At 36.5% G+C, this 24,516-nt stretch overlaps 1 protein-coding gene and 1 long non-coding RNA gene across 10 annotated transcripts in view; one reads left to right on the forward strand and one right to left on the reverse strand.

The window, feature by feature from the left end:
* The window catches only part of ntng1a (netrin g1a), a 127,515-nt gene extending 114,141 nt beyond the window's left edge, over nucleotides 1-13,374 (forward strand). For 3 of the 9 annotated variants that reach the window (XM_077735850.1, XM_077735851.1, XM_077735852.1), the window contains 3 exons: nucleotides 4,967-5,134; nucleotides 7,799-7,933; nucleotides 13,086-13,374. In XM_077735850.1, the coding sequence (XP_077591976.1) occupies nucleotides 4,967-5,134; nucleotides 7,799-7,933; nucleotides 13,086-13,321 (539 nt within the window). In that variant the 3' untranslated portion in view covers nucleotides 13,322-13,374. Of the gene's footprint in view, nucleotides 1-2,447; nucleotides 2,493-4,966; nucleotides 5,135-7,798; nucleotides 7,934-13,085 lie in introns of all 9 variants that reach the window. The other 6 variants (XM_077735858.1, XM_077735853.1, XM_077735854.1 and 3 more) reach the window with 6 other exon arrangements.
* A 697-nt stretch (nucleotides 13,375-14,071) lies between these two features.
* Nucleotides 14,072-23,730, reverse strand: LOC144209506 (uncharacterized). Its single transcript, XR_013329146.1, has 6 exons — nucleotides 22,846-23,730; nucleotides 22,357-22,446; nucleotides 20,112-20,169; nucleotides 16,249-16,470; nucleotides 15,551-16,047; nucleotides 14,072-15,483 (listed from the first exon to the last, which is right to left on the reverse strand). It is a non-coding gene; the product is annotated as an uncharacterized LOC144209506 (long non-coding RNA).
* Nucleotides 23,731-24,516: the final 786 nt, after the last annotated feature.

The following is a 24,516-nucleotide window of genomic DNA, read 5'->3' on the forward strand; positions in this document are numbered from 1 at the left end:
TCGGCGATCTCAGCAAACATCTTTTGGTTTGTGGATATTAAATTAAATCCTTGGCAGCATTCCAATAATCAAAAGAAAATTCTACTGCACAAAAAAAATGAAATGCAGTCAGCAGAGCTACTAAATGTAATTTGAATTGGAAAAAATTACAAGAAAAAAAGAAAAGAAAAGAAAGTAAAAATAAATAAATACATACATAATTTTTAAAAATTAAAATAAGATACAATTAAAATAATAAATCATAAGTAATGATAATAATAATACATTTAAAAATAATAATAATACATTTAACAAATAATATAAATTAAATACATAAAAATATACATTACACCTTTTAAATCATTGTAATAGGGGACTATAAGTAATAAGAGACTATAGTGGTGAAAATAATAGCATGGTATTGTATAAGAGCATCCTTAAAAACAAGCATCTCAAAAGAATAACATTAAAATGTATGCAAATACACTTCAAAAATCATGGTTGGAGAGAGGATTATTATCAATAATGAACTAATAACATATCAGTTGTTATCCATAAACTCTCATGGACATGATGTGTAAGCCCTAAGAGTGTAAACAGATGATCCTCAGGTGGTTTTTAATCTGGCTTTAGAGAAAATGGTCAACACGGGCATCAGAAATGGACACGTGGCAGATGAGACAAACCAATTTTCCACTGCATGCCTTCTTTATCCCAGTCACTCCTCATTTTTAACCCCTCTGTGCTATGCATGGCCTGACTCAAGCTTAATATACTGTACATATTTACATGTGGTTCTGAGTGTATCCATGATATTACAAACTAAGGCGTTTTTGCATCAAAATGCATGCACGAAACCTGTCAAAGCTTGGCTTGAAGTGTGCATGCTGGACACTTGCACTGTTCATGGTAACGACCTTTAACAGTAGTGGCCCAAAACTACTATACTATCAAATGCGTGGAAGAGGATGAGGCTACGTCAACACTACACGTTTGTGTACTAGATGATTAAAAAGGATGAGAAATGTTCCGTTAAATACATGAACACAATGTTGCAGTGAAAGAAAAGGGATATTCACTTTATCTATTTATTTACTTTGTTATTTATCATGGTGGGTTATTGACTTTTCCTTTTAGTTTATATTTGAAGGTGATCAAATCTGCTGAAATGACATTACATTCAAGCAACATTAATTGTTGAAGAATAACAACCGCCTGTATACTCATAGCGTTTTATTGTTATTGGTATGGCATTGATTGAAACCCTCTCACCGCCCTCCTGAGCACATCCAATCATCTCTGAATATAAATTAACTCGCCAATAGATTTTGCTAGCAAAACCTTTAAAATGAGATAAATAGAGGCAAGACCTTGAAATAGGATTTTGACCGCAAAGTAGGCTTTTCCCCCCCTGTAATCTATCATCAAAAAATATTTTTTTTGTAGTTTATGCCACTAGAAGTGAAATCAAAATTGTGAATGTTGCCAAATGCAAGATCAATTTTAAATCATTTTTGGTGGAGTTGGGATGAAAGCCTTTTGTCTCTCTCAATCAATAAAAGGAAATGTTTTACAGTGTTTAGCCCTTCCAAGCTGATATATTAGTCAGCTGGGGAAAACAAAGGTTTAAACTCACTGATGATATAAATGTCATCATAAAACATGTTTTTTTCTGTTTTTAGAAGAGAGGTCACACTATGGTGACATTTTTTTAATGTATATTATAACAGGAACATGCATGATATATGTAATCAAACCACATAAATGTAGTCAAAAGATGGAAACGGCATGATGAGGGAATGTACCGAATATGTGTTGCTTGAGTCCTTGCAAGCACTTGAGAGTATTTCCCCTGACATGGAAATACTGATGTATATGTAACACCAAAGTTATGCTTCCCACAGCAGTCCGTCATTCCAAATCCCAACACCTGCCATTATTTATTCATTGTTATTCCTCCACCAGAAATACACTGTAATTAGATATTGATCACATAGTCAATGTGATGAATTAAACAGAATGCCCCCTAACGTCTCGGGTTGCCATTAATAGTTAAGTCGCTTGCATAAAACCATGACTCAAATGTGAGATCTTAGAGTGGATGTTATGCTTTTTGGGGTTGTTTTGTTTGTTTGTTTTATGTCATTAATTCTCAGTTCTTCAATCTTCCATGCCATCGCCATGAACATACGCAACACAACCCCCCTTGCAAGTCATTTTAATTACTCGTCCCCCCCCTCCCAGCGTCCTCTATCGGGATGTTTCGAGTTGCTCGTCCATGTCAAACCGTGCCACATTACATCTGCTATTTCCCGATTTTGCTGGTTTGACTCATGTCGGACTTGTGCGTGTCTCCAGTTGTGTGTTCACTTACCGCATAGTACCCCCCCCCCTCAACCCCCGTAGATCTGTTAAGTGCATCACCCAATGCACATGAATAACTGATGGTTTCTTTCAATTGCACGCAGTTCGGCCGAATGTCTCATCCCTAGGTGTCGCTAACCGAAAAGAAGGTAGGCATCTCAGATTATGCAATTATTATTTCTGTTTTCCCACCGTTTTGTCTACTGTACCTAGTGTGGCTGTGTAGAAGTAGAAAAGAAGAATTGCCCCAGCTATGTGTACTCAAATATAGGGGATGATGACCCTTTGAAAAGATGTTAATGAGTGTTGACTCCTAGTTGAAGATTTGTTTTTTCATCAGAAGCTCCATGTTGAAATGTGATTTGCGAGTGCACACCATCCCCTTGGAGTCACATTTTGTGCATTTCACTGCTTTTATTAGGAACATCCTTGAATCCTTTGCGCTATTGGAGCTCTTTGCGAAGAAAAGAAAATGCAGTTTCTTAGTGGTTTTGTGCATATTGATGTAAGGCTCATTTGAGCTTTAATCCATCATGCAGATGTGATGTGCAGTCAGCCCACAAACAACGAGTCCACAACTCATGGCTTCAATCAAGCATATGTGTCAAGCAAGGGCTAATATGGACGATCAGAGTTTCCTTACCGACTGTTTGTTCTGTGACTAAAGTACAATTGAGAGATTGGTGTGGTTGCTGTGAGTTTGTTTCCTTTGCCATGCTCCTGTGAACACATTTAGAGTGGAACATTCTTGGCTGGCTTCCAGTTAGGTGGAGGAGTTTTGTCTGAGGCTAGGTTATGTCTGAGGGTGTGAACACAGGCTTTTGAATCATACAAAACACTTGTGTTTATTAAATGAAGCATAAAATAATAATACTTGAATCCGTTTGCGTCCCGGGCATTTGTAACAGATGCTTCTACATGCAGCCAACTTCACTTGGCAAATCCAATCCTCGTTTTCTTGTGCCATCATTCATGTTTTACAGCTTGCTTTTATTTTCATTTTTCAAGCACGACGCTCCATAATCTTAAATTCTCTAACATGACATGTTTGATTGCATTGTCCTATAGTTTTTTTCATGTTTGCTTTCTTTAGTTCTACAATTTCCACAAGTTGCAAATGGCAAGCGAGTCAGGAATTGGCCCTGATTGAAAATCGGATTCCTTACTTCATGAACTAACTTTTATCTTAACATTAATGTCCAAAAAACAATAAATACAGATACTTGAATCAATGTACTTAAATCGTATACTTTACATGGGTGACTCTCAAACCGCTACTTCATTTCTAAGCTCTATCAGGTAGTTAGTACGTGGACAGGGAAAATTTGACCTTAATTCTCATTCCTAATAACCACAATCCCTTGTGCAAAAAGCCCCAATCTCTGGCCTTTCCCTCTCCTTACTTCTATGTGCCTGACAATGTTGAGGCTTAACAGTTCACATCTGTCTCAACTGTGACACGTGGTGTCAGTGGTCATTCAGCCTGTCAGTCTTATTCCTATGAGCCGAACAGAACGGAGGCTCCAAAACCTACCCATCCTAGGCCCTTCAAGGCAGGGTTGAGACAGAGTATAAATGACTGCAGCATGAGGTTTCACAGTCTGAGTACCAGTTCTATCCTACTAATTTAACATGACAATGCAGCACATAGAAACCGATGAACCCTAACTTATCGTTCTTCCTTTATGGCCTTAAGCGTTTAATGAACATTACAGTCTTACACACTTCCGATGTGTTTTTCTCCTGATTTCATTCTTGGGGAATTTTGTCTGTCCTTATGTTGGTAAATTTAAGTTACTATTTTTCTCCTGATTTCATTCTTGGGGAATTTTGTCTGTCCATATGTTAGTAAATTTAAGCTACTATTTTTCTTCTGATTAAATTCTTAGGGAATTTTGTCTGTCCTTATGTAGGTACATTTAAGTTCCTAATTTGTGAAAGAAAAACCCAGATCAGGCATACGATTTCAGGGTGATGTTGGTAGTGATGATCTTAGCCTCATTATACCAAGCAGTAAAGATTATTCCGTTCCCGACACTCTTGTTTAGAACAAGCAAACCCCAGTCAAGGAATGCAGTAAAGGGCCGTTTAATTAACGTTTATCGGAAGGTAAATGTCTGTCTTATTTGACAAGGCAAAACAGTTTCATCTCATCCTCTTCCCTGGCACTTAAAATCAAAACAACAATGAAACCGCAACTAAACAGACATTGTCTTCAGTTCACGATTCCGTTCCCCGGGTTAAAATGCCTCCATGGCTTGACCCGCCCTTCGCCGTGTGATGATCTTGATGTGATCGTATCTCTGTGCTCTCATCACCGTCCCTCGCCTCGCTTCGTCCAGCCTTGTGATGTGTTGTGATTATACTAACGCTGTGCTTTTCTAATGTACTTTCTCAGCCGTGGCTGTGCTCATGCTGGACTAAACATGCTCCGCCCCCTCCCATTAATTTCCAAACATCTCCTCCCTCAAACTGCAGTCTCCATTATTAATCTGGCATGCTATGGCACCAAAATTTGTGCTAAGCCGACCGCCGTAGCGCTTGAAACTGCAGGCTAAATTCCAACACTCTCCACCACGTTTCTGTCTCTCCCTTCTTTGCACATATTTTCCCTCTTTGCAAGACTGTGAATGCTTCGGCCACTCCAACCGTTGCAGCTACATCGAGCTGCTAAACACGGTCATTTGCGTGAGCTGTAAGCACAACACTAGGGGGCAGCACTGCCAGCTATGCAAGCTGGGCTTCTATCGCAATGCTTCCGCAGAACTGGATGATGAAAATGTTTGCATAGGTTAGTCCTCTGCTTCTTTCACCGCCTCGATGCGCTTCTACAAACTGTCCTCACTGTTTCTGACCTGTCAACATTCACTTTTCTTTTATTACCTATCCTTCTGTTCTTCTCATCTTTCTTATTTGACAAATCACCATGCTCCTTGGCATCAGTCTTTCAATTATTCGGGTAAAGAGGAATTTAAAAAACACAAACAACTGAAAATTCCTTATTTCTAAAAGACTGCAAACAGTTCTTATTTCTTATTGTGCTTTTTTTGTACTTAAATAATGAAATAATTAGTGTATTTTGATTGCAGGGTGTGTCTGACCTTTGCATTTTTACTCTCTTTAAACTGAAATTTTTAAGTTTCTATCCACATCTGGAAAATTAATGACAATTTTGCTACTTTAAATTTAAAAACAAAAATCCAAATGATGAATTTAGAAGTGCATTAGATTATAAAATTGTATTTGAATTTAATGAATAAACTTGTATTTGCAGTGGTAATGTATTAGCAGACTCTAATGTGTGCAAACACATTTGAACCTGGTAAATTTTAACTACTATATTCCTTGTAAATCCCCTTCCATCTCACTACACACACACACACACACACACACACACACACACACACACACACACACACACACACACACACACACACACACACACACACACACACACACAGACACAGTATTCCAAAACTTCATCACTCTTCTGGTCAAGGCATTTTATTATTGATTTGGATGCATATATTCAACTTGTTGTTCTTGAAAAGTTCCTCACTTTTCTTCTTTTCTACTACAACCATAGATACTATACCATTCATTTATGTAACATAATAACAAATTGACAAAGTGAACCAGCTCAACTTGCTTTTACTGTACTTAAGTCTTTCTACCAATACACCATTCATAATAATAGTTAGACCATACATTTTCTCCCAATAAGGACATTTATTGCAATTGTCAGTTGTAAACCATTGTATAGTGTGTGTATGTGACCTTTTTAACAAGTTCCCTGAATTAAATCTGATGCTTTTCTTTTGTAAAATGCATGAACACATTTAGTATAATCTCCCATAGAAAGAAAATTACATTGCAACATCTTTCGACGTCCACAGCGCCAGGTGTTTTTGTCTGTCCTAAGAGGAGGGTGGGGATTGAGAGGAGGGATGATTGGGGGGCGGGGGGGGTGACAGGTTTACCGCAGTTACGAGGAAACAAAAGAAGTCATGGCGCCAGTCAGATGTGCCGTATGAATTGATGTCAAATACGTGAAAAAGCCTCAGGAACAACAGCTGAAACCCTTCACAAGGCATTAAGAGCCAGTGACAATTTACCATGTGCCGAAGTGGCAGATAACCTAGCTCTATACGCTGAGCCCCACACTTTGATTTGTCACTTAAAGTCACCCGTTTCCTCTCGTCTAGTTCCTGTCGTGTATGTTAAAGTTGATGGGTGGTCAAATATTCAGTAGATGTCACTTTCACAGCATAGGGTGGCAAACATATTGCAGAGATGGAAGGTCAACATGGTCCAGTGCCAAAGATAAGGTGCAATTAAATTTTCCTTATTATACATGTTTCAACATAAAATGCATAAATCATTGCATTCTAGTTCGAACCATGTCTTAATAAAAGTCCATGTGCACTGTGACTTTGTGGACAAGCCATATAATATGGCTTTTTTTAATATTTCAACCCTGAAAGTTGATCTATTTTCTATAGTGCCAACTAAAAAAGACAAATTGATTTAATATTTTGGAAATGTGTTCTCAGGAATGCCAATTTCAATGTGATGTTCTTCTACTCATTTCATCTACTTCTCCTTATTTCATTTCATCTTGTTCTTATAATTGTAATTTCCACTCTCCTTTCTTTCCATTTCTATATTCCCCATGCCTATTTTGAAAAAAATAAGTAATTTTGCTAATGCATGTGCAATACAGCCCAATTTGTCCATTTGAAATTGCAGCTAGTGATTAAGTGTTATACATTTTTTTCACTGCATGCAGCAGGTTAAAAAACACCTTAATGAAGATAGAATTCATAATAATTGAAAACAGTCATAATTTAAGGGTGAAATGTATGATGTCATATTTTATACATGTACTTGATACATTATTCTCATTGGTGACTTGTGTTTTACAAATCCAATTACTTATAGTATGTAGATAATTAGAATATAATATTAATTGCTAATTCACATTTAAATATTAGTTAAATAATAATTCCTATTATATTTCATTGTAATGGTTACATGCAACTATGTAGGCTACAAATGCCTATATTTGATTTATTAACTTCATGAAATATATAACATTTGTTGTATTTTATATATGATATATATATACTTTCATAAATTCATGTCTCTTTAAAATGTCATTGTCTTAAGTGTCCCCCCCCCCAAAAAAAAAAATCTATAAAAATAATTCATAAATTAAATTGCATCACCCGAAATTAACTTCACAATGTTTTCATTGTTTGTTACTATTGAAATGGCAGCATTTGATTCCAGATGACGGAATCAATACAAGCTCTCGTTAGTTGAATGTCGTTGAACGTTAATTGAGTTCAACGACTGTTGGGCCACGCTGTGCACGCCGTCAAGGTGTGCTGGGATGTCAGAGCATGTGCACCTTGTCTCCAGCTTGTGTGTGTTTTTTTTTTTGTTTTTTCAGAGTGTAATTGTAATCCCTTTGGCTCAGTCAGTGATCGCTGTAATGGCACAGGATTTTGTATATGTAAGGAGGGCACTACAGGGCCTAAGTGTCGCAAGTGTCTGCCTGGATATATTTGGGAGGATGGCTGCAAATGTAAGTAGAACCGCAATAACGTGTCAACTCCTGACACTTTTTTTTGATCAACTGTATCTCTCTCTATTCTCTCCTCTATCTGACTCTTTGGCTTTGCTGAAAAATGTGCATCGGTCATATGGACAGCTGAAATCAAAGTGAACATGGTCATTTGCAATGTTAGCATGCCCTTTGTTTTGCTCAAAACGTTGGTGGTTGTGCGAAAGCAATAGACTGCATGCCGCTCACTAAAGTGGTTATTCAGCTGTCCGATACACCAGCAACACCAAAGCTGAGTCAATATTGACAGCTTGACAGGCTGCCTGGAATCTGTTTGAGTATCCGTCACCTTTTTGTTAGTCCGCAACACCATAGAATGTCATTCAGATCTCACATGAAGGAGAATGCAGGTTGTTTAGTTTTTCAGTTTAAACAACTCATTGTTTCAATGCTAGAAAATGCTTACCCATACGAGTACAGTGGTACCTCAAATTACAAGCTTAATGCGTTCCAAGACTGACCTCATATGTCGATTTTCTCATAACTCAAACGAGCGTTTCCCATTGAAATGAAATAAAAACAAATTTATTAGTTCCAACCCTCTGAAAAAATACCCAAAACAGGATATTGGATTGGAAAAACATTTTTATTAGTTCTAATTCGCCATCTATTAACAAAGTAACAAATAACTAGTGGTTTAATATTACTAAAATGTGTTTAATAATACTGAAATACTTTAATAATACTAAAACTATTCCCTTCAAAATAGTCACAAAACGATGCACACAAATGTCCTCACAATAGGATAACGCACGACCATTTGCCAACAAGAAGTAGTATATACGCCATTTGCACTGACTAAGAGGGAAAAAAAAACACTGAATAAATGCAACGCTCGTAGAGACTTCACAAAGAGGGAGTTGCGACCACAGAGACATTACACGAGGGAGTTGCGGGGAGAGAGACAGTGCCCATGATGTTCTTATGAGCAGCTTCTCACGTCCACTGTCTGCTCATATATCAAAATTTGTCTCGTATTTCAAGATAAATACCTGCAAAAATGTTTACTCGTATCTCACATTGCTTGTATTTCGAGGTACCATTATTCACTTAAGTCGCTAAATAGGTAACTTTGAAAAAGTTTTCCTTTTTTGCCCTTCCATTATACATCCACAACTTCCAAAGAACTTGCGTGCATGGTCAAGTCTCCATTTGTATGCAGACAGAGAAATGCAATTAAATCAGAAATCTCTCACCAAACACATTTTACTTCCTGGCAGATCACGCCTACTTCATCAACCCCCTAACCAAATATTGTCCCTCATCAAAAGTAAATGCGCCAGATCTTATCATTTACTACCTGTGCATTTTCTGTGTACAGTCAGATTTGATGGGATTGATTGGAAATGATGTCAAAAAAATGGGTCACAAAAACAAAGCCTCTCAGCAAAACCCAATAATTGTCAAAATTTGCCGTTTAACATTAGTCATCATAGTTAGATGATCTCATTAACATGTGTATTATATGCAAAACTAAATTAGTGATGCAATTTTAGCCACTGTAAACATTAATGAAATTGACCAAACAAAATCTCATAAACAGAACTGTGTAAGTACAAAATTGATTAATAAATATTGCTTCTCTTTAATATTTATTTTGCTTTTTATCTGGAAATATATTGCACAGATACATCAGTGTCACCAGACAAGAAAACATTATTTTATGTACCGGATTTTCCGGATTATAAATCGCAGTATTTTTCCTAGTTTGGCATAGAGCAATTTATGTTTGGAATTAGATTTTTATCCCATTTTACATGTTATTTTCACAATAGACCGCAATAGGGCCTCTGTTTATAATTGACCTTTTGCAAAAGCTACTTAGTTATGGTTTTGAACCAGACCAGCTGGGTGATGCCAGATGTATACTGGAGGCTTTTGAGTGATTTATTTTGTTTTCTATTTAATAACAGTGCAACATCCTCCAGATGGACCATTATTCACCCTGCTGTTCTCATATTTATTCTTATTTTATTTTGCCTTTCAATATGATTTAAATATTTTAACACATTTCCCCCAAAATTGCAACTATTATATGTATTTTCCTTATTTATGGCTGGTACGAGTTATACTCTGGAGCAATTTATAATGGGAAAAATACAGTAGTTTTGCATTCTTACTAAAATTCAAACACTATAGCACGTACAATATCTCAGCTTTGTTTTTCTCTGTAAATACTTTAACAGATTCAGGCTAGAAAAAATATGGAAAATGCTCCGTATTCATTGAATTTGATCTCAACAGGTCAGTTTTTCTTATGTTGCTCAGCAGGAATCAGAGCTGCTGTGAATATTCTCGGAAGGGAGCGACTTTTACTCTGCGCAACAGGGACAAGATAAAAGGTCAAACTCTAATTAGAGGCATCTCTCCTGTGTCCTGATCGTATCTCTGCGATATTCCAGTAAACTCCCTCTTTTAATGAATTCGCTTCTGTACCTTTCCTTTTCTTCCTCACAGTTTTTTTGGTGGCACCAAAGACAAATTCTTAAATCTTTACCTATCTTAAGAATACGAAAGACCCCACACGACAGAATAAAAAAATGCTAATGCATGCATATAGATGGCGCTGCGAGACATTGAATAGGACTGGGGACAAAAGATCAAGGGATAATATTGAAAGGAGGAATAGATGAAGTATGATAGTTAAAGAGATTATATTTGTAAAGCCGTACCATCATTTTTTTTACATGTAAACAATGGAGAAGATACGATATACTATCAAAAATTTCAACAATTTTGGTCTTATCCTTACAGAAATAACAGTAGTTACCCATTATAGTCACTATCCTCACCATCAAAAATAGAGTGAGATCTTGAGCCCTCCCTCTAGGTGGTCTAAAATCATTTGGAGATATTCAAGACCCTGGGCTTTGTTGCTATAAATCATATACCTTTCAACCTTGGCCTATTGCTCCCAATATTAATGATTAAAAATCCCCTTATGAAGTCATAAAAAAAACGTACAAATGCAACATGGCACATATTTCCCCCAAAGTAGACATAGTCGATGCACTTTTTTATGCACTAACTTCAAGATTCTAAAGATGTCCCTGTATGACGATGACAGCTCGACTGTCTGGGTACATTGCTTGCTGGCGCGCTATATTTATATAGCGAGAAGGCGGATAGGTGATAGGGAAATGTTTAAGTCATGACAATATTAACGTTTTGTCTGCTACCAGTGACCGAGACAATCCGGATTAGAGCCGAAATAGGTTTTACAAAAAATATATTTAATAAAAATTCCATTCAATAGTGTTTATACAGTGTAGACAATTTGAAATGATCCAAATAACATATAAAACACCATCAAAAGGTACAATTTGACCAGTTTGAGATCAAAACATGGCTAAATTCTCTAATTAAGTCCCCTTATCAGGATGTCTACACCACACTTTAGTTATATTCAATTATCACGCTTAAAGAGATTAAAAATAACTGCCAATTTAATGACTGACTCATTGTTGAAACAGATATTAATGTGAAAGAAAGTAATGTTTTATTACTAATGTTTTGTTGCCTTGTCTTGGCAAATGGCCAATCAAGACCTGAAGCCAAACGCCGAGCCATATAGCAGCCACAAACAAGACGCCGTCTAAATAGAAGTCAATATTTCTTAGTATGCCTCCCATCAAAGCTCAATTTGACTCCTCCCGAGAGATGGCATGCATCCAGCTGAGAGCTCCGATATTTGTTGTTGAGATATTTATGTCCCATCGAGTTCCTAGATTGCTTACCATATTGTTTTCCACTCACGCAAAAAGCAGCGGATTGGGTAGAAGTGTCTCCCGTGTTTATCATTGTTTATTTGTCTCTGTTGGTTTATTAGTTTGCGCAGCCTTGCTTTGTTGCTTTCTTGCAGCTTGCTTGACAGCTTGCCTCCGGCGGGAATGTAGTGGCCTCGCTGTCCCAGCTCTAAATATACACCAATTTTCACCTGATGTTCACTTTGTCTAAAGTCGCCGCATTTGGGGAGGTAAAAGAAGAGCCTCACGAGCTTAGTAGAAAGTGCGGATTCAGCTTTGTTACCATGGAAATATTATTGTTAAAGTGCACAAGTTGAAAGTGTTCTGAAGTCAAGCTAAAAGGTTTGCTTACAACAGAACTAAAAGAATGGCCAATCTTGGAGTTACTTGAAAACAAGGGTACCCCGATAAATGATGTATTATCTCATTATTATTATTCTCTAATGCCCTGTACCCATTTCAAGTACAGTGGTACCTCGATATACGAGCCTAATGCCTTTTAATGACTTTTTGCATTGTAACGCACCCATAATATAATATAAACCAATTAATTCATTAAACTTATTTTTGAGTAAGTTTGTGTTTGAACCTAACACTAAACTTTATTCTAATTTTGACATTTTGATACCTTTCTTCTCCCAGGACACTCGTATGTTGAGGTACTACTGTATCTAATTTGCCATACTATTACTCGCACAGAAATATTTACAGAATTTGGCAGAGCCTGCGACTTTTATTAAGGTTTGACAATACTATATGTTTTCCTCAAAGTACAACTTAGACTCCAATGTGACTTATAAAAAGTATATTTTATTAGTTTATGTTGTTTTGCCTGGTGCAGCTTACATTTGAAAAATACAGTGATCAGAAAAGTACTCTCATTTCAAAGTACTATCCAAATGACAAATATTGACATTTTGAAATGTTACTCATGACTGTTGGCATTTAATTTGCATTAATCCATCTTCTTTATATGCACTGTTATTGTTGACTTTTCTTACCCATGAAAAGCATGTTTACTACAACATATTATTTCATATACAGGTACAATACAAAGTGTAAAAAAATATATAGTTATGCCAATTATCTGTATGTGAATTGGATAAAATATAGCTATAAAATCCTAAATGTGCTTTTATCCAAATTCTCCTCACCATTCAAATTTCATATGTTTCCCAATGGGGAAACCCAGTGATTCAATTACACTAAATCAATGTAACTTCATGCTTTTTGATGCTGGGGCACATTTTAATAGATTCTTTATTCCTCAAAGTGAGCCCCTCAAGTAATGTGCCATGAAAAATATTCCAATCCACTCACTCTTGTCTCTCTTTTTTTTTTTTTTTTTTACATTGCCTCCGTGACAGCTCGGGTGTGCGACAACGAGCTCATGCGCTGCCAAAACGGGGGCGTTTGCATCAACAACGTCCGCTGCAACTGCCCCTTAGCCTACACGGGCCTGCTGTGCGAGAAGCCGCGCTGCGAGTCGGAGATGGGCGGTTGTCGAAGTGCCAGTTCGGGGGGCCACGTTCCTCTGAGGCCTCATTTCTCCTGCTGGCTGCTGCTGCTTCTTCTCTTACTTCCTGGCTTGTTTCTTCTTTAGAGAAACCAGGAGGGAGCGATTAAACCCCCTGCAAACACACGCAAACACACACAAACACACACATACATAGCCTTCACCCTACTGACCCATTCCTCTTTCAAATAATCAACAACCATTCGAGCAGAACAATCATGAGCTTTGTGGACTTCACTGTACCAGCTTCTTCTTCTTCTTCTTCTTCGAGCAGCCTCAGCGGACACTGATGTGAAAAGGAATGTGCCAGATAAATGAGTAAGAAAAATCAATCATTCAATATCAAAGAGTATATATATATATATATAAATATAAAAAAATAGAACTGTATACTTGTAAAAAAAATGCAAGATGATATTCAAATTTAACATTCAAACAAGTGCAATGGACAAAAGAACCCCCCCAAGCCAAGTCCTCCCTGCTCATCTCCTCCTCTAAGCCATACAGGTGCTTAAGCTCCCCCTCAATCGGAGCGGATAACTGATGATGACTTCCTGTTATTGCCACGGCAACAACGGCTGCAACCAATTGACTCGTCCGAGCCTAATGCAGCCGCCATGATCCTTTTGGGACGCTCCCATAAGTTTAATGTTGGACAGACGGACGGACTGGTGAGGAAGGCAATTCAAAAGAAATATTTCCCCAAGCCTCTTCGGTTGTAATGTTGGCGGAGGAGCACAAATGGTGAGCAAGTTGTTTGCCAATGCATAGAGGAAGGAAAGGAAATGTGTGCAGACTCTTTGTGGTACGCAAACTTTCTCTGGAATCTCTCCGCTTTCAAGTTCATGCTCCTTTTCCTTCCCCTCGCCATGCTGACACTGACCTGTGCTTTTGTGAATGTTGCTCTGTAAAAAAAAAACCCGTCGGGTGAAGGATTTTTTTTTCTTTTGTCTAATGTCGGTGATGCACAGATGTAAGAATTCTATCTCTGGTTCTTTCTACTAGACCCTCGGCTTTCTCTCTCTCTCATCCAGGTCAGAGGATAGTTTTCCACATTACAAGTGGATAGAAAATCATCAGTGTATTTACAGGTTCTCTTCTAAACGGACAAAGCAAAATAAATAATGTAATAGTCCTTTTGTATCTTTGCTGAACAGTGACGAGAAAAAGGCAAATGTAATGTATACAACATTCAAGACGCAGACGTTTATCTTTTTCATTTTGTACTCCATCTTTATTTTTATTTTTTTGTTGTACAGGTCATTTTCTTTTGTGCTGGCCGTGTGCTGGCATCAGAGAATAACAGTTTACATACCGTATTTAAAAAAAAAAAAGTGTATTTCAATCCCACCAAAGGACATTATAAATGTTATGTTCTCGTGTAAACACATAATTTAAGTGAATAAAAGATTTAAAACAAATATTCTTACTGGCCATGGTGACAAGCCAACAATAACTAAGGGAAAATGCTTCCCGACTGGGATTCAAACCTAGGCTGCCTACACAGCAGACAGGTGAGTTAAACTCTACGCCACGGCACGTCATAACATAGCTCAAATCCTATTTGGAAATTATTCTTCCCTTAAATAGAAACAATCCTGTGTAGTCAATAATTTCCAATAATGACAAAGTTAAGTGTGCCCTATTGGTGTAGAGCTGGGGTGTCAAACATATGGCATGCGGGCCGGATCCGGTCCGTCTGGTGGTTTGGTACGGTCCGGGGAAGAAAGCTGCATTGTATAAAAAAAAAATGAATTTTCTTTAAAATTGATAGTTCTTATATTATCCGCTAGGTGACGCAGTGTTTTAGTACGTGCAGACAACATGAAAGCAACACTGCGGCGGAACTCGGACCACCTTGACCTGGTAAAAGGTTGTTCATAATATATTGTTCATAATGTAAAAGGAAAATTCTTTTACTAAACATTTTGATAAGTTACTTATTATTTGCACTATTTATTAGTATTAGTGACTAATACAAAGGAAGAAAAGTGGGCTTATTGTTAGTTCTATGTAATTTTGCAATGAGTTTACTGGTTTACTGGTTAAGCTGTATTCGGCCCGCAGACCAAAGGGAGTTTGACACCCCTGCTTTAGACAGACTGGTGGATGAACCATTTCAGTACTAAGTATGATCTGGGAGTGAAATGGGACAAAACCACGAATACTACTGCCCTATCTTGGAGAGTGGTGGCCCAGTGGAGTCATCAGTCTTCCACCTCTTTGTTCTTGGGTTCAAATCCAAGTGCCTGCAAGAATTTTCCCAATATTATTTAGGTGAATGAATGAGATAAGAGTACAAGTACTACTGCTTACCTTCTCTGGGTGGTGGCCCAGTGGGTAAGTCATCAGTCTCCCACATTTTTGGTCCTGAGTTCAAATCCCAGTGCATGCAAAAATTTTCCCACTATTATTCAGGTGAATGGAAGAGGTAAAAGTATAAGTACTACGAAATATTCTCAGAAGGTGGTGGCTTGGTGGTTAAGTCATCAGTCTCTCACCTCTGTGGACCTGGGTTCAAGTCCCAGTGCATGCAAATATTTTCCCAATATTATTCTGGTGAATGAAAGAGGTAAAAGTATAAGTACTACCAAATATTATTTGAGGGTGGTGGCTCAGTGATTAAGCCATCAGTCTCCCACATCTGTGGTCCTGGGTTCAAATCCCAGAGCCTGCAGAGACTTTCAAAATATTATTCAAGTAAATGAAAGCGGTAAAAGTATAAGTACTACCAAGTATTCTCAGAAGGTGGTGGCTTGGTGGTTAAGTCATCAGTCTCTCACCTCTGTGGACCTGAGTTCAAGTCTCAGTGCCTGCAAATATTTTCAAAATATTATTCAAGTAAATGAAAGAGGTAAAAGTATAAGTACAACCCAATATTCTCAGACGGTGGTGGATCAGTGGTTAAGTCATCAGTCTCTCACCTCTGTGGACCTGGGTTCAAGTCCCAGTGCATGCAAAGATTTTCCCAATATTATTCTGGTGAATGAAAGAGGTAAAAGTATGAGTACTACCAAATTTTATCACATGGCGGTGGCCCAGTGGTTAAGCCATCAGTTTCCCATAGCTGTGGTCCTGGGTTCAAATCCCAGTGCCTGCAAATATTTTCAAAATATTATTCAAGTAAATGAATGAGATAAATGTATAAGTATTACTAACTTCTCTCACAGAGTGGTGGCCCAGTGGCTAAGTCATCAGTCTCCCACATCTGTGGTCCTTGGTTCGAATCCAAGTGCCTGCAAAGATTTTCCAAATATTCGGTTAAAAAATTAAGTTCTAATGTCTAAGTGTATAAGTATATAAGTATTCAGTGGTGGATGAAGAATTTTGTCCAAAAAATGACTAAGTGTTTCACCCCATTTCCTTGGATAAAACGTTTCAACACCTATGTATAAGTGGGGCACGAGTTGGTGTAGTGGGTTGCACACTCGCCTTCGGCCGGAGAGGTGTTGGATCGATCCCCGGTGTCGGCGGTTGACTGACCAAGCAAGCGGTCTCGGGTCGGCCGAAGGCCGACCCGAGAACGCCTTTCGCACAGACAGGTCCTTCAACTGTCTTCCGAACTGCCGAAGGCAGTTCGGAATATAACCTTTTGCTGAAAAGTATGACTAAGTGTTTAATATAAACTAAAAAGTTTTTTCTTTTTTTTCTTCTTCTTATTCCATTTACCAATTCTTCTTTCCAAGTATTTTCAACCAAACGACGGCGGCGGGAATCGAACCCAGGTCTCCCAGACGGGAGTCCAGAGATCTAACCTCTGCGCCAACCAAGTGACTACACTTTCCTTAGTAATCATTTCAGTGACTTAACTTCAAGTCCACAGAAACAACTAAGTGAAAATGTGTCCCGATCGGGATTTGAACCCAGGTCTCCCACACGGGAAACCAGTGTGTTAACCTCTGCGCTACAATGAGATTACACTTTCTTTGACATCATTTGACGTTCTTGACTACAAGTTCACAGAAACAACTTAGGGAAAATGTGTTTCGTGTTTAGTTTAAAGTTATTAGATTTACTGAACTACATAGTGTGGTGATCAGTCAAACAACAGCAGGATTCAAACCCCAGTCTCCCACATGGGAGTCAGGTGAACAACCCTCTGTACCACAAATTGGCTACACTTTCCATTGTCATTATTGGAAGGTCTTGACAACATATACAATGAAACAATAAAGGGAAACTGTTTCCAGACCGGGATTTCGAACCCAGTCTTCCCACACAGAAGACAGGTGAGTTAACTTCACAAATTGGCTACATTTTCCTTTGTCATTATTGGAAGGTCTTGACTATATATTTTTTTAATCATAAAACAGAAAGTCAGCACTCATGATTTACTTTCTAACGCCACACAAAATGATGCGGCAGACCAGATTTGGCCCCCGGGCCGCCACTTTGACACCAGTGATCTATTTCATCTTCAAAATATAGATAAACATATTTGGGAGGACAAACAACCTCGTGGAGCGTGGTAAGCAAGCTACCATCTTTTCCACAGCAGAGGTTTTTTTTGGAACCTGGATAACTCATGTTATAGGATTTGCCAAAGGCACCTCATGACTCTCAACTTTACACTAACTTTTCTAATGATTTGGAGAGGAAAAAATGCACCACACGCTCTGGTTGCAAATAGGAAGCAATCTCATTGCAGCATGCAAACACATTGACTCACGTCAAGTTCAAAATGTGAAATATTTGAGTAGAAACATGTTAAAAAGTGACAGGCTTTGTTTGATTCCTGTGTGCGCACCACCAAGCTGAGTCCACATTGGCTGATTTCCACAGATGTTGCGTGTGCATTGTGCATAACCACAGCATCAATGTAACCAGCACAACTAATAGCCTGAACAAATATTGAGTTGTGAAAACGTCACAAGCATCAAATACCACAAGACAATGTGTTGTATTTCTGTTGGTCGGCCTTGCCACTTTCAGACTATTTTCACTAAGAGGACGTTATAGCATTTTATAATCACCCAAAGATCCTTATTGTTTACTAGGCAGTGGAATTTGGTTGGGCAAAAATGCTCCTTTCAGGTTAAACCTAACGAAAACAATTCTAACTATTCCCATTATAAAGAGCCATTTAAAGCAGAGAAGAAAAACTCAGCATATTTATGGATGTTTTAGTTCAAAACGACACAATCAACATGTTTCTGATACATGTTGATATTTGTGAATGGTATTTTTGTCCAACCACCTTCATTTGTATGGGTTTAACATTTTGTTTCCATAATAAAGGGACAAACGTGAATGTGTACATCTGTTATCTGTACTTTATCTCATTGCAATATACTGCTATCATATTCCATATTATGCACATTTAAAGATAAATCTAGAAAAACTATTTTGACAATAATAATACATGAGTGGCACAGATGATCATCGACTTGTCATGTTCTGAAACTATTCTTTTTTTTTTTCTCCCCAGTTAGTGTTCAGTAATAAGAATGGTAGCAGCAGTCTCTCTAGATATAGATTTGATGTGCTATGCCCAAAGGGGAACACCTGATGTGCAAAAAAAAATAAAAAAAACATTGTAGACATGTGAAATGAATTCTGACTTCCTGTGAATTCAGGGAGAAAAAAGCATGGTTTGAGTCTGTTTTTTTAAAAACTTTTAGAAAATTGCATGTAGTGCAACTTAATGATGGACTAAAAAGCAATGTCTTCATTTTTTAAAATTATTTTCTATTTATTATCACCCTAATTTATCATTCTTTAGCATGGTGCCATATAAATATTATTTCATATAAAAATACAAAATTTATAAATGAACATCAACTGTAAATCAAGTCACTTTTGTTTATATAAAGCTAAATCACTAAATAAGGGAATACCGATTAATAATAATAAAAATAATAATAATAACATGCTCTTTTTTGTTTTGTTTTAGGATGTAGCAGTTACATTTTGCATAATATATAAATTTTAATTATTCTATAGTGCAATATATATAATCTATTCTACAAAGGTCATACAAAAGACCATACTTTTGCGCTGTGAATTAAATTATTTCCACCGCCGGAATATGCAGGTTAAAGAGAAGAGAGAATGATAATCAACCTTGTTGTGGTCCAGTCCTCCTCCTAATGGAAATATCTCAGCAGGCGTGCTGGCAACGAATCAAACATGATCATTTATAATGGATTGTGAGGAGGTAAACATGCTTTAAAGTGAATGTGATAGCTGCATTATTAGCTAACCTATTATTGTTTGTAATAGGACATGCTGATTGGTGCCTGAGATAAATGGATAAAAGACATTTGCAAGCTCATATGTAATTGGAATTAGTTTAAAAGTAAATTGAAGAGGTTTAACACTCAACTAGTCATTAAAATGTATTTTTTTTACCCCTTTTGTGTGTGTTTTTTTTTTTAAATTGAACAACAGTGGTTACCAAGGAAACGTGTTGTCTTGGAGAAGCAAGACATACCTGTTAAGATGTAACTTGTCTTCTAGGAAATAGACATTTTTTGTGAAGTATGTGTGACTTTTGACAAAGGTCCTCAATAGGACAGAACTTTTTAATGAGCCAATCAAACAAAGAGTGACAGAAGAAACATATTTTGCTCATGGTAGATGAAACACCATGGGATTGAAGAAAAAATATCTACCAATTCTGCCAAGACGTACTTCAAAATGCAGTTTTTTTTCACCCAATGATTGCATATTTTTATATTACTGCAGATCGCAATGATTATTCCCCAACAAAATATTGAAAAGCAAATAAATGTCTTCTGAAGTGCCTTTCGGAAGTTTTAACGGGTACATTTAAAATTTCCAGCCTCAAGTTCCCTCTCAGTAATATCAATGTGACATTGAATATCCCCAGAGCAAAAATATTTAAAAGAGAAGTTGACATTTTTAATATACTCACAGGATTTGATGTCAGGGAAGATGTTTGGCTCGACACTCTTTGAAAGGCAGTAAAGAGGCTGAAAAAATATATATAAAAGCTGGTCAGATGTACAGCATTTTTATTGATTTGGAGCGTTTGCAAATATTCTCATCACCTGCTGTAACCATGGTTCCATAAATTCTTCAACAACCTTGAACATAGCATGCAGCAATCTTTTTATTTTATGTTCGTTTTTTTTTTTTTTTTAACAATCTTGTTGATACGTTTGACATGTGCTGCAGAATTTAAACATCAGAGTGCTATACTTGTAAAAAAGAATATCATAACACTGCAAATCTGAACAAATTCTTGTCTGGCTGCTTTGGTATTATCAACTTAACAAGAACCATTTCTCAGAGAAAATTGGGATTTGAGTATTAAAAGAAGAAAAGTGTGAAATGAACTGCAATGACACTGATCTTGCTTGTTTTTTTTTGCATTAATTTGAAACATTGGCTATCGTCAAAGCATAGACCTGGAAATCAAAATGCCATCTTCTAACCAACAATGTCATCTTCTCACTGTCCATCTCACTTCCGGCCAGTTTTCTTCTCATGCCACCTCTTTTTCAACTGTGTATGTTTATATGCATGTATATCTATATATATATATATATCTATATATATATATATATCTATATATATATATATCTATATATATATATATCTATATATATATATATATCTATATATATATATATATCTATATATATATATATATATATCTATATATATATATATATCTATATATATATATATCTATATATATCTATATCTATCTATATCTATATCTATATCTATATCTATATCTATATCTATATCTATATCTATATCTATATCTATATCTATATCTATATCTATATCTATATATATATCTATATATCTATATATCTATATATATATATCTATATATATATATATATATATATATATATATATATATATATATATATATATATATATATATATATATATATATATATATATATATATATATATATATATATATATATATATATATATATATATATATATATATATATATATATATATATATATATATATATATATATATATATATATATATATATATATATATATATATATATATATATATATATATATATATATATATATATATATATATATATATATATATATATATATATATATATATATATATATATATATACATTTCAGCAACACGCTTAAGTATGTATTAACTTATTTCTTACCTATTTATTTATGTCTAAAATGTCTTTTCCTGTGTCTGTATCCTCACCCTCTTGCTACTGTTACAGTGAAATTTCCCGAATACGGGATGAATAAAGTTATCTAATCTAATCAAGTGAAAAATGACATTTTGGGTCAGGGACTTCAAGGATGGTCAAGTTAATGAATGGCCACCAGATGGCCCTTATTAGGCTAATGTGTTCCCACTTTCTACAGCCCCCAGACCTCGCCCGGGGACACTGGCAGCAACAGAAAGAGTGTGTGCATGTGTGTGTGTGTGTGTTTAAACCAGGTGATTGAAGAGAAGGATACGTCAACCCTATTTAAACTGCTCAGTGTTTTTTTTTTGATGGGGTCAAATGTCCACAGTGGACACACTGCTGTCCCAGGGACTTCAGCACCCACTTGACCCTCCAGCACCCAGCCCACCTTCTGACAGTTTGACAGTGGGTGTTATGTCTACTAAATTCAAGCTTGAAGTTTGTTAGGTTAAAAAAGAAAAGAAAAAAATCAGAGGGACTAAGCTGCAAGACTCTTTTCCCCTCCAATGTGACAGCGTGTTAATTGCCTCATTTATAATCGCCTGCTCATCAAGAAGAATAATTGTTGTAGGGCAGAAATCAAGCACAAGGGCCTTTTTTTAAACTTGCAAATGATGCTCAACATTGGAATGAATTGCACTTAATTCATAAGACTTTTTGTCAGTAAAATGCGATTGCGGGCATTTGTGTTCCCGATCTGAACATTGAACCCAGAGGGAGGAAATCAGAACTATCGGCTTGGTTTCAAAAGACAAACTGTTCCATAAAGTGAAAAAAAAACAGCAGAGAAAAAAATAAAAATAAGCAGCCAATGTAGTCCATGAGAAGAATCAGAGTAAACTGATTTACCTAATAAAAGGGGAATGCTATAGTATATTACCCATGGGAAGGAAATGAGGAAATAGGCCAGTATTATAATCATTATCCATCTTGTTAGAGATGTAAACTTACGAGAAGTTGGCGGTAAGAGGAACCTCAGGTGCTGCGGAAATTCCTTGCTCCTTCTGCGGCATACCATCAATGGCGGCTGCCACCTAACTGCTGATGCCAGCAGAATTCAAGAAGTAACAAATGAGAGGTGATGTGCTGTCGGTAAACTGATGGCAAATGGTGACATTGCTATTGTGGAGATTCAATGGGGAAAGCAAGAGAGAAGGCAAAGAGTGCAATGCTTTAAGGCAAAAATAGAAGTATTGCCTCACTAGAGGGAAATAACACTTTGCCAACGGAATTGTGAGAACTGTAGGTGTGGACTCTAAATATATTGCCTTGTTATGTGTGCAGATGTGTTATGTTTTAAGTCAGCTGTGGCAAAGTTGAACCCAGGCGGCAAACATTTCTGGTGCAAAATGTAAGGCTTTAAATAACAAAAACTATATATCTAAGTGACAAAATAAATAGAAGATATGTAAAGTGACAAAAGGCAAAAAGATTACTTACTGGATGGGATGGACAAGGTAAATGTAGAAATGCTTCCAAGCCAGACATCACCAAACATTTTCCTTACAAACAAAAGGCTCATCAAATGAACTCAAAACACATGGCTACAAGGGGAGGGGCAAAACTTGTGCACACTTCCACACAAAAACCCAACAAAATGTGATACTATGTGGGCCTCAGCAACACATTTTCTTTGACTTTGTGATGTCAATCCATTTTTAAAGTATTGTAACACAATTTCTAACAGTGTTGTGTTATGAATTCTGCCTTTCAAATAATAATATTATGAGGGGGTGACACTAGATTAGGGGTCCCTAACCACTGGTCCTTCAGAGAAATAAATATTAATGTTTTCAATCTTGTGCTTCTACTTGAAATGAGAAAAGTTGTTTATAATAAAAATAAAGAATTGCTATTATGCTTGGGATTTGTTTTTGCTGTCATGCAAATTACAATTGACCTTCATTAACATTAAGTACTGAATATTTGTTTTTCTTCAGATTTAGAAGTTTTCATTGCCATTTGTTTGTATTGGACAAATTATAATAAATGGACACCACATTTCAACATGGCTTTTACACAGACTAAGATATTTAAACGATCTACATGTTTTCTTCAATCCCTTTTATGTAATTTCCCTCATTATTTTACCTCCCTTTATACTCACAACAAGTCACAAGTGCAAATATAACTTCACTGTGTGAATTCCATTGTTGTCGCCAACGTGTCATGATCATTATCTTCATATCATTGTTGTGTAGCATTTTGTGTCTCATCATTATGGCTGTTATTTTTCCCCTTTTGGCTTGCCCAGGTGTGCCACAAGTTAACAAATTGTTCTCAGCATCCTGATTTTTAGTCACTATATTTTGGTTCATTGTTAAATGCTGTATCTTACTGTCTTTCCAATTTCCTTATGGTTATTCCATTTGGTTACTACAATACCTTAATTAAGTATTTCGTTTATTTACTTTTTGTATTACTGTCTTGAAGATTCTTTAGCATCATTTACTTTATTTCTTGCATGTAAGTCCACCACCATTTTTTTGGGGGAACTCTATGACAAACATGGGAGAAATAAAGTAATGGATGAAAATAAAAATACATTTAAAATGGATATAATCACTTTTCCCATCCCTTTTCTTGACAGGTCCACCAGGATCCAATTTAGATGAATATTAGATCAGATTAGATAACTATTCCTCCCTTAATTGGAACATTCCCTGTAACAATAGCAAGAGGGTGAGAATACAGACACAGAAAAAGACATTTTAGACATAAACATCATCATTTTTCAAATATTTTGAGAAAACTTACCAACCAAATGTGTTAAACTTCCAGTTCAACATCACCAAATGCATGGATTTTTAGAAACATGCTTATACATACTTTTCCAGTTCAACATGCAAATGATTTTTGCTGTTGATGTTTGTGCCGCCATCTGTTATCATGAGTAATGCACGCGTGTATAAAGTGTGCAGAGTTACCTACGGCAAAAGTGCAGTTCTAGAGGAGTGTGCTGGCTTTCAGTATGCATGAGCGTATGCTTTTCTTTCATGTTGGAGCCAGTTGGAGTGAATGCAGTCACCCTACACAAACTTGAATACAATGTAAAGCTCCAAGGGTGTCCTTCAAAAGCTAGGGAAGAAAAAGCTTCTAGCCAGAAACTGT

This window comes from Stigmatopora nigra, chromosome 16, assembly GCF_051989575.1.
Source record: "Stigmatopora nigra isolate UIUO_SnigA chromosome 16, RoL_Snig_1.1, whole genome shotgun sequence".
Taxonomy (NCBI): domain Eukaryota; kingdom Metazoa; phylum Chordata; class Actinopteri; order Syngnathiformes; family Syngnathidae; genus Stigmatopora; species Stigmatopora nigra.